General features: G+C 43.8%; 1 protein-coding gene across 5 annotated transcripts in view; it reads right to left on the bottom strand.

Moving 5' to 3' along the window:
• CAMSAP1 (calmodulin regulated spectrin associated protein 1) overlaps positions 1-17095 on the bottom strand; it is a 40898-nt gene that overhangs the window by 20246 nt on the left and 3557 nt on the right. For 3 of the 5 annotated variants that reach the window (XM_032999591.2, XM_032999589.2, XM_032999588.2), the window contains exon 2: positions 9811-9973. In XM_032999591.2, the coding sequence (XP_032855482.2) occupies positions 9811-9973 (163 nt within the window). Of the gene's footprint in view, positions 1-9810; positions 9974-10528; positions 10644-10850; positions 10991-17095 lie in introns of those variants that run through there. The other 2 variants (XM_032999590.2, XM_042786813.1) reach the window with 2 other exon arrangements.

The following is a 17095-nucleotide window of genomic DNA, read 5'->3' on the forward strand; positions in this document are numbered from 1 at the left end:
ATCAGTTATAAACAAAAGTTAACATTTTTACTTTAATTCAAAGACAGCATATGAAAGAACAAAAAAAGTCAAGCACAAAAAGTACTGAATGTAATTAAGTCTGCAGTTTCACATTGTACATGATTTTCAACAGGTCTTTGTGCTTATATTTTAATTAACGCATATATAATTGCCTCCCGCCATATACATACTTCAGTAAAAATCCTATACATTACCAGATAGCTCTCCCAAGATAGAGTCCTTTTCAAGAAAGCACTTCAACACGGACAAAAGTCACACTGTCCTCTATGCATCTCTAGCTGTTTCCTTGAATAAGACCCAGCTTCGTCAGAATGATACACTATCACCTCTACTGATTAGTGCATATTATTTGTATTTTAATTTCATCTGGAATTATAAATCATTTATCTAGATCACAGGTTAAAATGCTCTGTGTAACAGACGGGCAAAGTTTATAGATCTTCAAAGCAAAATGTACAGCTACTTCAAGCAATATCCCCAAACATCTGTGCACAGCAATTAAATAACTACAACGGTCACTAAGAGGGGATGGCCAAACATTCTCAAATTGAAAAAGAAAACTAAGCCACCTTTCTTGGGTCTAAACTGCCAAAGTTCATAGAAAGACCGAAGTATCTGACCAACACCTTGAGCATTTTCCAAATGGTTTGCAAAACAATTGAGCCTCCAACAAGCCAATCGTCTATTTTTTTTTTTTGACAAAAGCACTGAAGCTTTATTGAAACTTTTCAGCCTTTAAATAAAAATAAAAGCCTACGAAGCAAAACCACTCAACTTGGATTTGGATTCAACTTGATTTTTAAACCAAGTCTAAAATGAACTTATTTTCAAATGGCACAATTTCCACAAGTTGTCTTACGATTTTATCAAACTGAACACAGATTCTGAGTGTAGGAATTTACATGCAAGTTAAAATTAACACCACGGAAGACTTCATCCTTGCACACCACTTCTTCCCCACTAGTTTCCAACCCTCATAAAGACTTCCACTTTTGCTACACTCAGCACAGCTTCATAGCTCACAGGAAACAAAGGCACTAACAACAAGTAATATTCTTATCACTCTAAACACGCCCAAGACATTTCAAGCCCATACATTGCTAGCTGAAGTACTGCCAGTGTTAAAGGTTGCAGCACTACAACACAAGGCAAATGTCAACAGACTACAACAGTTGAAAAGTGGAAGGAAATGCTGTTGTAAGCAGTAGTTTCTTGATATTATTGAAAAGGCAGAAAACAAGTTAAAAATAGAGGTATCCCAAAATAAATACTTTTACTCGTATTTAGTAACCAAACTAGAAGATATTGATCTTTATAATAGCCTAGCAGTAATAATGAGAGTCTTCAACTCCAGGAAAAATACTTTCTAGCCTCAAGTGTGTTGTCTTAATAGAAGCCCAACATTTCATAATTTTCAAACATAAAATTCTATCTTATGCTATCCAGTCACTGTGAAGATCTTCCCCTGAGGTCACTCTGACACTTCATTTTAAATACGTACATCTACAGTTAAAAGAATTATTAATTTGGCAGCATATTTACTTTTCATTCAGCTCATTTCCAGAATAATTTTCCCATTCAATAGAACCCCTACCCGTAGCATATCTTTGAACAGCAAAATAAGCTGCACGGTACTTGTATACTGCAGAGCACTTCATAGAGGAGAGAAACTAAGGCAGAATGTTATCAACTACACGAGCCAGAAGTACATCTCAAATAAAAACATGTAGTAAAACAGTGTTGTCATAACAGCTTCAACAGCTACTCAGTCATACAGTACTGCACCTATTTTTCAAAATGGAAAGCTTTTTGAAATTTTTAAAAATTAAGATCATAATCTATGTGACATTGAATGCTGTGATATACATACTGTATACTGAAGATGGTTGGAAGAGATACAATGAAACCTCACTGGCACTACATAAGCAGCCCTTGTTAACTTGGGTGTCCATTTTTAGCAAAATAGATAATAAAATATTTTTAATCTGCTTAACATTAGTCAACCTGACCTAAAATCAAAGGCTGTTGAAAGCTAATTCCATCTAACAGTCATTGCCATTTCCAGAAAGGGAACTATAGCTTCCATTTCTAAAGACTGAAGAAAGACCCAAAAATCAAAATGTAAAGCAGCTCATGTAATTCGACATTTTAACTTCATTACAAGGAGCTACACCTTTTAACAATCAAAGATACATTGCTTTTTAATAAAATTATTTGTGAAAGGAAATAACAGAACCCTAGCTCATAAAATATCCATGAAGTAGTACAATTCTGGCAAGAGCATTAGCACCGCTCCAAGTTTTAAAGGCTTTTTTAAAACAAATAAACAACAAAAAATGCAAATTCAAAATGTCTGAGATCTGAAGTACTTAGCTGAGGGTACTTAGCTGAGGGGTTTAGCACAAACATCTGCCCTCCACCAGCGCCCCAGACCCCGCAGCGCAGGGTAACCGAGGCGACTGTCTGAAACCGCGCTGCGAGGAACGGCTGGACAAAGGCCCCAGCCCTTCTCCGGCACCTCAGCACGCCGCCAGCTCACTCCCCACTCGCTTCAGGGCCCTTTCCCACAAGGCAGACTGCGATTATTTTACAGACTGTACCTACGGAAAGCAAAAAGCTTTCTCTTCAACACTAACAAACCCACAAGGGATACAATCTATTGCACCGGGGTCTTTACATAAAATATTAAAACCGAAGAGTCTAGTGGAATGGGATGCTCAGCTTCTTGCGTGACAGGGGCAGTAAGACCTCCCACATTAATCTTCATTTAAACTAGCAACATTTTAATAATTTTTACAAGTCTTCTAGCAATAAATGGATCTAGTTCTTACTGATGAGATTACATGTCACAGAAACCAAGATATTAAAAACAAACAAACAAATACACTTTGTACCTTGGCTACTGTTCTTCACTCTGAACACCCAGTCAAAAGATCCAAAATATTTTTCTTTTATACTGAAGAACCTTTTAACTTCATGTTTCTGATCTCCATATAATTGCTTAAGGACTGAATGGTTTTGGATTGACCAGGATTAAAAATACCGGGGTGGGGTGAATAACTTCTAGTACTAAGAAAAATAATTTGAATACTAACATAAGAAGCTATTCATAAATATTAATCCTCCCATAACTGCTATTTATTTCACTGTAAACATGTAAACTTACCCAGTTTTATTTTCTACATTAGTGTATTCAACACTTCTGCCAGCTAAATTTGCCTATCTGTGACAGAAAAGAACAGTTCTATAACTAATTTGATGGCCTGACTAAAGGACCACAGAAATTTTAAGATATAAAAACCACTTCAAAGCTCAAGAAGTGTCATATTAACTTTATTATTTAATTCAAATTTATTTCATACTGGATATAACTGTAGTATCCACATAGCAGGCACCAATCAATAAGAAATAAACATCAGGAATAAATGTAATGCAAAAAGGATGCTATGTGAATATGTAACTGAGTTGAGAAACTTCCTAACATCACAGCTGTAGATGTCCTGTACACAATGCAATTATCTCAAACAGCGTAACGTAGCCTTTCTAGACAGCCATGACAAAAAAGTGCTCTAATTGTGAGATATCATCAATATTTGAAATCTGGAACTGAAAGTGCAACGTTAGAGACCTATCTTGTCTTTCACATCTCTGCTAATTATTCTTATCTGCAATATAACACCACACAGAACATTTGCAGCACCCAGGTCTCCTCATTCTCCAAAATCCCCTTAAAAATGTCAGAATTGCCACACTGCCAAAAATCTTAGAACTACATTGTCAGATTTAGAACAATTCTATATCAGAGTTATTCTAATGCTGATTTAAGTAACACACTGCAGATACACAAGTAGCCACGATAGTTACCGATAGCTTTTCTCCTCAGTTTTTATGGATCAGGCAAACTCCAAACATGTCATACGCTTTTTGCTTGCCTCACTACAGAATGTGTCAATGATCTTTTTGAAGAAAATGTCCCAGTCTTTCCAAGTCCCACTTTCTATAAGGATCTTTTTCAACACCTCACTTTCATGACCTATAACTGAACCTAGATGTTAGAAAAATTCTGTTCATTAAGACTTGTGTTTTTACACATTTATGCTTTGGAATTTGGAAAAAAATCAACACGAAGAAGTAACTTCTGAGCAAGTAACTTTTAAGCTATAGTTACAAAAATTTTTGCTCAAGCAGTTTAACAAATTGTACCAAAGCAAACCAAAACCAATTAAACTGTGTCCCTTTTTTTTTTTTTTCTTATAAAAGTGTCTCCGACACCATCTTAATTCCAAAGTGATCACTTTTATGTTACTATTGCATGTTATCGAAAAACTGACAAACACCTTCTGTTTATTCTAATCTACCGAGTTGTTGCCCAAGGAAAATGTTAGTACACACTTCAACAAAAACTTTAGACAGAGGCATTCAAAAGACAAAAAGCTTAAAAACTACCACTGTTTTTATATAACTTAAAAACAACAGCATGTAACCTGATAATCAGATCTGTGAAGGCATACATTATTAGTTCAGTTTCTCCCAAGTTTTTTATCAAAAATTGTCAAAGAATTTACCATATTATACATAATATCAGTTGACTGGATCTCTTTCACACATGGATTTTACATTAATTTTATACCATATTACTGAGTTGCATGCAGTCAGCTTACTATAGAGCAAAAATGCTCATTTTTGCTATTTCCCACACTTATGAAATCAAAGTAATAATGTATTTTTTCCAAGTTTCAACAGCATAAACTCTCAACTGTTCTTGCCCTACTGAACCTACTGGAGAGATACCTCTGACAGCTATTTTTATGAGATGAAGGACTCAAAAATAAAGCAACATAATTTCTCATGAAGCAATTCTTTTGGTCTGTTCCATCATACCAATGAGTTCTAATCTCTCAAAAAACTGTCCGTTCCAAGTATAAATCACCACGTACAACATAGTTTACAGGATTACAAAAATAACTTCACTTGCAACAACTGTCAGAGACACGATTATTACCAGACTCTCCTGGCTTTAGGGTAGGGACTATTTCTTTCTCATTTCATTTGCAAAAGCCTGCTCAAAGACGACTACCTGATTACAATTTGATAAAGAAAAATACAACAATCTGAACAAATTTGACTTAACTCTTGAACTGGAGAAGTGGATACACCCCACATCTTATTTTACTTCCAGAAGCATGGAGAACTGGTTTCACATGGAAAGAGAGCCAAAGCATCATGGTAAACAGAATGAAGTTTATTCACATTCTGAGTAGGATTTCATTAGTATCAGTATCTGTTCACAGAATTATTTAGTACCGTACAAATGTCCTCTAAGCTGCAGATCATGAGCAGAAGCTACATATCCTCAGCTACTCAGACCATCTGCATTATAACAAAAACATTCTTTGTTGATTCTCATTACAGAACTTATAATTACAGATTATAAACCCCCTAAGTGACCTATAATATTACACATGAAAATTTACATACAACGGGCAAAAAAAAAAAGCTAAAGACTTTGTATACTGCTGGTGAGAGTGACCACACTCTCATTATCATATCTTTTAATCAAGCATAAAGTCACAAACCTGGATGAAGCAGAAGAGACAAAATAATAACCATGGAATTCTTCACCTGTGTAAACTTCACACAAGTAATACTCAGTGCTTATGAAACAGGCATTATTAAAGAAACAAATGTTTAACTATTGAATATTTGCAAAACACAACATCTTTCTTAAAAATATTTTTACTTTGTACCTGAGAAGAAAGCTGGCAACGAACAGAAGTGGGGAACCCAGGGATTCAGTCAATTTAGCTCAGGAAACATGCTCACACTGCCTCTACCAACTGGTAACTGTGGGTAGCTATTAGGGTACTGTAAAACCTTATTTAACAGGTAAGTATTAAGTACTTCAAAGACCTAAAAAAGCCACAACTTGCATTTCCCCTACAATGCATTATATTAGTTCTTGGATTTCCTGCCTGTATCTCGCCACAGGTCTCAGGCTGATGTTAGCATTAAGTCTGGAAACTATGTAAAACTCCTAGCCCTAATAAATAAGTAAAACCCACCAAGTTCATCTTGAAAAATACAAATTTTACAAACCGTTTTAAAGAAGCAACAACACTTGTCAGGGAAAGGACTGCAAACAACCCACTTGTTCACAGCAAGCTGCAACACTGAGAAACTTCCATGTACTCCTTCCCTATCTAAATTCTACCGTTATAACAATGATGATGGAAAAAAGTTTCTACACATAAATTAATGCTGTGCTAACTAAATCTGCTGAGAAATCAAAATTTTTCGTTATCACTGTCTATTTTTCCTCGATGTACATAATGAAAACGTACTAGTTGTATTCATTCTGACTGCTGCTGCCCAGAGCCAGAGGGGACAGCGGTGCTGAAGGACCGGGTCCGCTTCCCTCTGCTCAGCCTTGCACAGCGCACGGCCCCATCACTGCCTGGCAATCTGGTTCATTCCACCAACTCTGAAAAAGCGATCTCTCCCACGGACAGCTTGCCAAGCCTCTCTAAACCTCCCACGCTCACCTCCTGTGAACTAAAGTTCCGCAAGCTCAGTGGCATCCTCGCTCCTTGGCCACTTAAACGTTATGAAATATATTTTCACACTGCTAGTAGAATTCCTTCAAGTGCACATTCAGTTCTAATCAAACTTTGATGATGATAAAAGATAATTCTGTTCTAATCAAATTCCATTCCCTCAAACTACTCTCTCAGCTATATGGACTTTATAATCTTTCAGGTGTAAAGGTTTCCAGATATTTGTGCAACGGCTTTGAGAGTGATCCATGTTAGTACTCACAGATTTATTTGGGGAGACGGATGAAACTGAATAGGGAAAAACCTTCCTTCACAACAACCTTCCCCTCTGCCTTCTGGAATTCAGACAAACAGTTGTAAGACCTCCCTCTGGAGTCCATCTGTGCCAACCAGGCAGCCACCACAGACAGTGAGGAGGAGCTCTGGGCTTCCAGAAACAAATCCTTCAGCCCAGTTCCTATGTAAGAAGCGGGGAGCTGTCTCACTAGCAGTATTTGTGTTGAAGAGAGAAGGTAGCTGTGCTCTGTTTGGCTACCAAAATTCTTTTAATTGCCAGAAGGGAAAAAAGGAGGAACGCATCATCAGATGAAACAAAGCCCAAACCAGACTTCAATTCCAAATTATGTGTCATGCATGCTCTCAGTAATTTGTCCTTGAGAAAAAAAAAACAAAGAAGAAAGAGTTTTCCTACTTAGATGCCAGCTTAGATGTGGAGAATTCAAATATCCTTTAACAGTAAATAGAAAACACAGTTTCAGGTAAAACCTGCAGTGATGAATGACTTTTAGTAACATTCTACACTAGAATCAAATTTCTTTTCTTGACCATTCCCACACTTCAGCATGAGCTTAGCCTTACTCAGATGAAAATGACATCCAGGACATGCAGCAGCATTTGAAAGACTAAGGCACAAAATTATGTCCATTCATATATGTCAATTCCAAATCTAACATTTCAGAAAAACACTCTTTATTTAGCCATTTGAAGGCAGTTATGGAAATCCTTTTAGATAAAAATTACTTCAGAACAAAAAGACAGTGTTTTAATATTATAAACAAAGAAGCTTTTTTTTTTCCCCCACCAAATTGACCAGAACTAAGTCTAAAATAACAAAAAAGCCCCCAAAACTCTCATCTGCCTAGTGAGATTTTATGTAACAAATTCACAATTGCTTGGTAGCTGCCCAAGACCCACTGAACAACACCCAATACCTTAACAGAAAAAGAAAACCTGGAAAGACGAGAAGTAATGTATTAAGTTGAAAAATTATGCAAAATTATAATCACATAGGAAACCTTTTAAATCCATCTCTCTATGAACTAAAGAGGCTTATAAATTTCTAGGTATTTTGCAATGCTAGTCCAGAAGTAATGGTCAGTATGTGACAACGCCTTGTAGGAGACATTTCAAAAATCAAACTAAATTTCCACGGGCCGCAGTCCTACAAAGATACACACACACAAGAAAAACTTACTCACTGGAACTAATCAACAACACAACACCAAAAGTCCCAGCAAAAATATTGTTTCCTACTGTTCATGGCATTTAACTTCTATTAAAATGTAATCTGAACAAGCCTAAATAAATGCAAGTACAAGAACTGGCAAATGCTGCTACAACCTTCTCTAAGCTAGAGATCACATCATTGTCATTACGGAAGGTGGGTTTCTTTTTAGCTTTCAGTTAAAGGAATGTCAAATCCTCTCTCAATGTAAGTCCAGGCTGTCAGATGCATAAACAGCCTTGCTGTTAACCAGTTAACTGGTCCAAGACAGGCAAACGCAACCCTGAGTTCTGGAGCCCCAGAAAACACCACCAAGAAACACAAGGCCAGAAAGCTTTTTCTGCAGCGTAGGATCCACACCAGTCAGTTCTAGTTTAGGATTAGCTTTCTTTTGGAACAAAGTCATAATATAAATAGTGTGTATCTGTGTCTGGAATACCCATTTTATCTCTGATCACTACAAAGTTTTCAGGAAACACTACAAACAATTCCAGCAACTGAAAAATATTTACATGAGGTAATACCCTTTCAATTCCTTTAAATTATCAATGTTTTACTAAACCTCCCCAAATTCCCACATTTTTAGATGCTATGTGATAGATAGTTCTTTTTTTTTTCTTCTGCTTGCTTGTAATGAAATACCTTCACTAATATCAAATATCATAAAATCATGATTTTCTATTTCCCCATAATCATTAAGATGATGAGAACACCGACACAGCAGGAAATAGTGAAAAAGAAAAACAATTTAGAAAAATATTCCAACAAGTATTAATATTTACCTGCAGGAATGGACTGCTTTTCTTCAGCCTTGTCACAAAGTAAGCTAGTGCTAATCCATTAAGCGTATTACGAGTTTGGCAAATTAGACTTAGATTAACAGGGCTACCTCATTTCCCAAAACAAGATTCAGCACATGTTTTATCATATGCTTTGTTCTGAATATACAAAAGCCACAAGTATTCCATCATGTTTCTCCATAATGAAGTTACTCGAGATGTAGCAGTAATTCAGAATAGCCAGACAGATTGAGTGCAAAATACAAAAAGCAAATTTTAACAGATGCCAGAAAAATACTGTACAAGTGATACTCCAAGAACCTTTATTTTTCCATGTTTGACTGTGAAGGTTTATGACAACATCAGGGAAGGAAGAACTCTATCACCTACAACTTGCTGCTTAATGTCACTGAGCACACACAGTACCTGCTAATCCAACATTTCTTTTATGTAGAAGAATGTTGCTCATCATAAACGGATTGCTTTTTAGTTCATTTTGAAACCAAAACCACAATCTGACCCCAAAAAACCCCAAAACAGTTCTAACTCAGTATACAAAGGGTATCAAGGTCCTAGCATCTGTTGGCCAAGATGACTAGACTAAAGCCTTCACAGCCTGGAGCGACTCGGGGCTGGCAATCAATGACATACAGTTCTGTGGAAGAAAATTAACTTAGCTAAAATGAGGATTTAAACATTTTGGGGTATGCATTCTTCACAAGCACAGTCTGTGAGCGTTCACCATTAGGTTTGCTGATTCAGGGCATCTCATATAGTTGCATTATTCCTGTTGAAGGTACCACTAGACATATAATATTACAAGAGAACACAGTGCCATATTATTGATATTTAAAACAAAGGCGATTTAAGCCCAATTTAATTACCTCTGGAATAGCAGAGGAGACAGAAAAAGCAAGAACGAAGAATGACTTCCTAATAAAAGTGATCTTACCTATTCCGTAGGCTTTAGCACATATCCATTGTAGATTAGCAGCTATTTTTGCTCTGGCTGAATCATAGAGCTCCAAAGGAACAATCTCAACTGCACTATCTGTTAGGGCATCCATTTTTCTTCTGGTGCTATCTCCACTCGCACAAACATCAACATCCACCATCTAAAACAAAAACAAAAGGCAGCAGACTTTTACACAAGCCGTCGTACCCACCGCATTTTTAAAAGCGCACAGGAGAGGAATTGGCTGAATGGATCACCAGCGCACATTACACCAGGCACAATACAGTGGGCTGCACACCACAGGCCCGACATCCTTCGGGATTTTCATCGGGAAGGCTTACTTAGCCATTCAAAACCCACTCGGAAATCAAAAGACATCCGAGCGCAGAGCAAGCATCCCTTTTTACGAAAGGCACGCATTTACTCACAGAAAGCCCTCCGCCGCGGCTGCGAGCTGGCGTTAGCGAAAGAAGAAAGGCGCAGCCCCATCACCTGCCCGACCGCTGGAATAAAGAAAGGCTGGGGCGCTCCCTCCCCCCCCCCGCTCCCAGCGCACCCCCCCGCAGCCCCGTCCTCCCCCCCCCCCCCCCCCCCCCACTCCCCCACCCCCCCCGCCTGGCAGCCGAACAATGCGGGCAGGTACCGCGGCCCCCACCCGCACCGCCCCCGCCCCGCGGGGCCGCGCCGGGGACAGGGGCAGGCCTGGGGGCAGCACCTGAGCCTCCTTCCCTCGCCTCGGCCCGGAGAAGCAGCAGAGGTTTCTGGCCCGCACGCCCATCCCCGCACCGCTCGCCCCGCCGGAGGAAGGGCAGGGGGGGGACGGCGGCTCCCCCTCCCCGCCGCGGCCCTGCCCGCATCCCCGCCCCCACCCGGGAGGAGGAGGAGGAGGAGGAGGAAGAGGAGGAGGAGGGAGAGGGGCGCAGCCCACCCGGCGCCAGGAGGCTGCTCCGCACACGGGAACCGCCGAGCCCCCGCCGCTGCTCCCCCCCCTCCTCACACCCGCCCGCCCCGCGGCCTACAGGGCCCCGCCGCCTCACCTTTCCGCGGCTACCGCTGCCTCATCCCCGGGGCTGGCGGAGGGGGGCGGGCACCGCCGTGAAGGCGTGAGCGGGGGGGGGGGGGGGGGGGGGGGGGGGGGGGGCTCGGCAGGCCGGGGCCGGGGCGGGAGGGAGTGAAGGAGCCGCCGCCGCCGCCGCCGCCGCCGCCGCCGCCGCCGGGCCGGGGCAGCCGCCGCTCGGGACCGCGCGCGCGCGCATGCGCCCGCCTCTTGCCCGCGCGCTCCCGCGCGCCCCCCCCCCCCCCCGCTTCTCTCCTTCTCGCTGCCGGCCGGGGCGGCGCGCGCTCGGCGGGAAAGGAGGCGGGACCCGCTCGCGCGCGCGCGCGCCGCCAAGCCCGCAGCCGGCGCGGGAAGCGGGGGGGGGGGGGGGGGGGGAAGAGGCAGCCACTGCGCAGGCGCGGGGCTCGGCCGCCTGCGGCCTTCGCTAGGCAACCGTTACCGGGGCGACCGGGGCCCGGCCCCGCGCGGCGGCGGGAGCCCCTTCACCCCCCTCACGGTCCCCGGGCAGGGCCCGGCCCGGTGCGCGGAGCTCCCCGGGGAGTCCTCACGTCCTCAGCGCCCCGCGGGAGGGGACAGGGACCCCAGGCCCGTTCAGGCCGCAGCGTCTTCCCCCGTTGTGAGGGAGGGAGTCCGGGTGACGACTCCGCGCTGCGGCCTTCCTAGCCCAGGCTACAGTGTGCGAGCTCTGGGGCCCGCCGTGAGGGAGTGATGATGGTGATGGAAAGTGAGCCTTTCTGGTTAAAAGTGGGGTGAACGAGTGGCTTGAGCCACTTCCCGCTCCATCTTGCACAGCCGATCTGTGAGGCGGGTCCTGGCCCTCGTAACCCGTGTTTGAGAGACGGGGGGTTTACCCGGGTTGAGGGGTCTGCCAGCCCATTGTTCCCCTTGTGATAAGTAATAGAAGAATTTTGCTTTCGCTAAAAGTAATTAAAAATTTACTTCTTAGGCTAAAGCTATTATTACTACAATGATCCAAATTTTAAGAAAAGTAAAAGACTTTACTACTGGGAAAAGGGGGAAATTGATCTGAGGAAACACCAACCCAACAGCCCCCCTCTTGGGATGCTCACCAGATGGTCCATATCAAAGGATGGTAACTCCTTTGCAATGGAATGAGAAAGAACAGAATGGGCCATCTCTGGTATCCCTTGTCCTTGAGATAAGAGAGGAACTGAAACCACTGAGCCATAAAAGACAAAGGAGCTGCAAATTGGCCCAGACCTGAAGGACAAGGTGTGCGTGACCACAGGACTGAAGAAAGAAGATCGTAGAAGAAGCCAGGAGGCGTGCCGAAGGTGTTGAAACCTGCAGCTGAGTGGATAAAAGGAGGTTTGAAACTTAAACAATTTGGTGAGCCTGGATGGAGCTGCAACTCCTCCGCCACCCCAGCGCTGCATTTGCTCTCTTACCTTAATAAAGATTCTTTAATCCATGTTTGGATGTGATTTGCCTTAATCTACCTATAACACCCTCCTCACCCCGCCAGCCCCGTGTGCCTCTTCATGGCCATGTCACAACCCCTTGTCATCTCCACTTGGGCCTCCGTTTTAACGCAGGGAAGCACTGAAATGCAAAAAACCCTTTGTCTCTTGATTATAAACCACTGGCTGTGGAAACCTTTAGGTACACAATAAAGTCCACCGTAGTAAAATCAGATGTTTGCTTAAGCACGTGAAGGATTGAGATCTCTCTCTGCTGCCAGCCGCACTTGGCAAAACATGGGTCGATAATCAGCTATACTTTTCTTCAGGTTAATTACAAGTAATTTCCCCCAAGACTTGATGTGTTTGTATCTGCTCATGACCAAAGGATGTCAAAGACGATTTTCACGCAGGAGCCTGGCTTATGCATCTTGTGCGTGTGCCTTCACAGAGAATTTCTTCACCTGGTTGATGTCACTGTCCACAGCTAACAGCAAGGCAGGTGTGACAGGTGCAGTGTGCCGATCGTTGTTCTGTGCTGGGCGCCGCTGGACTGTCACCATCTCCTCGAGGCCGTTGGGTTGGGTGCAGTTGGACGCTTTGCCAGCCGCTGCCCAGTGTCCCACCACCCACACGAAGAGCCGCCCGGGCTCATCCCACCGCGCTGCCCTGCCTTCCTGAGCAGAGAGACATCCCGCAGATTAACTCGCCCGACAAAGTGAGTTTCAGGGCTCGTCTGAAAAGTGAAACTACACGATTAAGTGAAGAGAGGTTCAAGCCTTTAATGCCTGTGCCGGATAGATGAATTATCTTAATATCCAGCTACTGAAAATGTGGTTACAACTTTAGCTGCGCAACAGTGATAGCAGACTGACCTTATTCTATCTAATTTTCTTTGTTATGTTTCTCATAAATTATTTTTTGCTGCATGTAACTGGTAGATTACATAAATGTTTCAAAATCATTAAAGATTAATTTGGGTCTGTCTTAAGATTCAACATTTATTTCCCTATATCTTTTCAAAGTGCAAGCGCAGGGCATTCTGCTTCATATCGTCAGGAAATACAATTCAGTGGTCAAAGGTTATTCCAGCCTCTATCCTTCTCTCACATTGCAAGCCTGTATGCAATTAAAGCAGATGTCCTTTTGCAAACATCTTGCTAATTGTTTTATAATCTCCGATCGAAGAGTTGTTTTCAACACAGTTTTTCCAGGCTGTCATTTCGTGACGTTTTCAGTATAACAAGCTGCTCTTGTTTTTAGATTAAGAATTAAGAATCCAAATCCCCTTAAACTCGAAAAGAATGTTTTCACTTATGTGGCAGATCGGGCATTAAATGGACTGCAGAAACAGAATGGCCCTTTGACTCTTAGAGCAGGTGATCTCTATGTGAGGGTGAAGGTGCAACCGGGAGAAAACTGGCCTACTTCTTCCTCTGACACATTTTTGCTAGAGGTGAAGAATCGGTCCAGTTGTTGAACTTACCAGAATCACCTAGGTACAAAATATGTTTTAAGAGGGTGGCAGACTACCCTCGCAAAGCCAAGCCGGTGTTACCTGGACCCTTGAAACTCTCAGAATAAAAAAGCAGAAAAGTTTGGCTCAAGAAAATGAATGTTGTGGAGAAAAACAATACGGGGAAGTCTAGTGATAAGGAGAATGCTCTCCTTTTACAGGCTTCTGCTGCATGTAGGATCCTGGCCTTAGAATTTCCTCTTGTTCTACCCCTTTCACTCACACAGCGGCACCCTCCTGAGCTGTGTTTATCTATCACTGTCTTCCAGTCCCATGTGAACTGTGCTGCCACCTCTCACTAACGCCACTTATACCCTGAAACTCTGCTGCTTAGGACATTTGCGTGTCCTTAAGTAGAAGCTGAAATGGGTGTTTGGGAAACTTTGTATGTGATGATGAAGTGGTTTGTCAAGAACTCAGCACCATCCCACACCAGCGTCCTCAAAATTGTCCTGGAGATGAAAAGCTTGCATTTAAAATGGGAGGGTCATCCATGGATTGCTAAACATGTTTGCTTTTTCCAGGAGGAAACAAATGACTCTCCCATATTCACTATCAGCAAATTCATCTTTAATTTGTCTACTACGTTTCTTTCCTGTACTCCACTACTAAACATACTTCAAGATTTCTCTTCTGGAAAATGTTAATACTTTGCTTTTCATATATGAAATAATTTTCCTATTAGTCTTCTGGATTCCTTTACCATTCAGAGTGGGTGTACACGTGAACTGACAAAAACTGCGCAACTTGTCTTCCAGCAGAACTCTGAGATTAATTACTAGGAGGCAGTACCTCTGAGAAATTACCATACTCAAACACGACACCTGTTACATATTACAAAGCTAAATCTGTGTGCTTGTTTTCTGCCATACTAGAAGAATGCCTGCGATTTTGGTTTCTTCTACCATGTTTCATTGATCAATATAGGAGACTACATGTAGGGTAAGAGTATCAGTCCCGTTTCATCCCAAGCACATCAGATCTAAATTGATATTGTTAAAAAATGTGTAGGCTGTAGAAATATAAATATGCCGTGCACTGGGATCGCACAGGGTGCAGATTCTCCTGGGTATGTAGAGAAAGTGAGAGCTGACCCGTCAGTGGCACCTTCCAGTTAGAAAGACCAGCAGGGAATTGGGATTCTCCCTCTGCATTACAAAAAAGCACCTTCAGACGAAGGAAAACGTGTCTGTGCCAGAGCATGCATGAAAGCCCATGCTTCAGAGTCTCCCTGCAGCTGTTTATGGAGGGGGAGGACTCCATGCGATGCCTCTACCCATCACGTAACGCTTAGTGCTAAAATCTGCGAAAAAAGCAGGGCGAGGGGCTCTGACTTGGGAATGTTGGCGTGCTGGGTAGCCTGATTGCAGCTTTGTCGACTTTCCTCCCCCAGGACTCGCCACACTTTCCAAAGCGGTGCTTTCCCACCTTTCACCTCCTTTCTTCCTCTCCCCAGGAAAAGAACAGCTACGAGCAGGAGAGCGAGCCTTCCCTCCACCTCAAACATTGCCCACAATCGGGCGAGGTTCACCATACCCCAGTCCCACAGCATAAACACGGTACAGGTGGGTTTGCTCCAGGCAGCACTGCCACGGTGCAAACAAGAAGAAACCACTCTGGGCTGGTGCATACAGCCTTCCTCTTCCCTCTGGCTGGTTTCTAACCCAAATCCTTGGGGACCGAGCTGTCCGCTGCCAGTGCCCCTCATCAGCATTGCTGGGGGGCGCTTGCTAATCCACTTCTCTTCAGCACCGCATAAAGGTGGGTGGCTCTACCCGGGAAGAGGCTCTTTGTCTTCAGTCTTGCTCAACAGCTCCTGCCTGCGCTCCCAGGAGCAGCGAGAGAAGACGAGTCAAGTGAATCAACGGGATTTTTTTCCCCTTTTCCTTGCAAAATTTCCATCATGGGCAAAAGCATCCATGAGGACGGCCCCGGCAGGGCAGGGGGGAGCAGCTCGTGCATCCTTGCAGCCCAGGCTGCCTGCAGCCCTCTCCTTATGGCTCTATTTTCATCCCTGGACTAATTTTGAACATTGTTGTATCTGCTTCCCTGGGCTTAATTCTGCAGGGCCTTGTCTGCCCCAGGCCAAGCACTTCCCAGCAGGTATGGCCACTGCGGGCTATCTGGGAGGAGAAGTCTATCCCCTCCATGCCAGCAGGCATTAGTATCCCTCAGCACATAGTAAGAAGTTCAAAAAAAAGTTACAGCTTACTAGAAATTCACTAAGGAAAAAGAGATGTGGTCAAAAAGACATTTAAAATCTCGCCTGAATGGCTGGAGCTGGGGTGCTGTAATGTGAGGGTGAAAGGGGGGGCTGGCAGACTCCTCATTCAGCTGTGGCTCTGACAGCTCAAAATGCCTTTTTCTCCCTTGTACAAAATAATTTCCTGTGACAGTTCATCATGTAGCCAGCCTTAAGGAGGAGAGAGCAGAATATTATTCTTAGTAATAGAACAGTCACTTCAGCACGATTACCAACACCACGGGAACAGTTTCTATGGCATAATGCTGTTGTCGGTAATTACTTATATCCAGTTCTGTAACTCACGAGGAATATGCAATGACAGGGCCTCGTGCATTGGGGAACCGCATGCAACGAGCAATATTTTTCATGTAAATAAAGGAAACAAATTAAGTACAGATAGTAGGACTGTATTTCATTCATGCAGTCGTATTATTTTGGAGGTACCGCGCATGCAACCCAGCTATTATGCTGATGAGTGAAACAGGTTCGTCAGATTTCTTTCTTTTCCCTTTGCTTGAAATGTTTGATGCCTATCAAACGATGCCGGCGGGGGGACGTGCCGCTTCACACCTCCGCCTGCCGCTCGGGCCTTGCCTGGGATCCCCCCCCCCCCCCCCCCGGCAGCCCCGGGGTGGGGGGTTTGGGGGGGCTGCTCCTGCCCCTCGGAGCCACGGGGAACGTTCCTGCTCCCGGGGGGGGGGGGGGGGGCTGTCACAAGCCGGGGCAGGGAGCGCTGGCCGCCCCGCTCCCCGCAGATGTGCGAGGACGCGAGACATTTTAAAATAGTACATCTGTTCGGCACTTATCTCCAAAGGGCTGTGCAAGGTTTTAATTAATGCTTCGGTTATGGCCGGGGGGGAAGAGCTGGCAGAGGGAGGGGTGACAGCCGGCCCTGCCTGGCTGGCTCGCTGGAAGCCCAGAGTTTTCGGGGAGCGGGACGGCCCCTCGCTGCGCTTGCGGTTAGCTGCAGCACTTGCAGCTCCGGAGGCGCTGGCGGTGGGTTTTAAGTGCCTTCCAGGTCATTACAGGAGGGGGTTTTAGCG

The sequence above is a fragment of the Tyto alba genome, unplaced genomic scaffold, assembly GCF_018691265.1.
Source record: "Tyto alba isolate M040663 unplaced genomic scaffold, T.alba_DEE_v4.0 Super-Scaffold_11, whole genome shotgun sequence".
Taxonomy (NCBI): domain Eukaryota; kingdom Metazoa; phylum Chordata; class Aves; order Strigiformes; family Tytonidae; genus Tyto; species Tyto alba.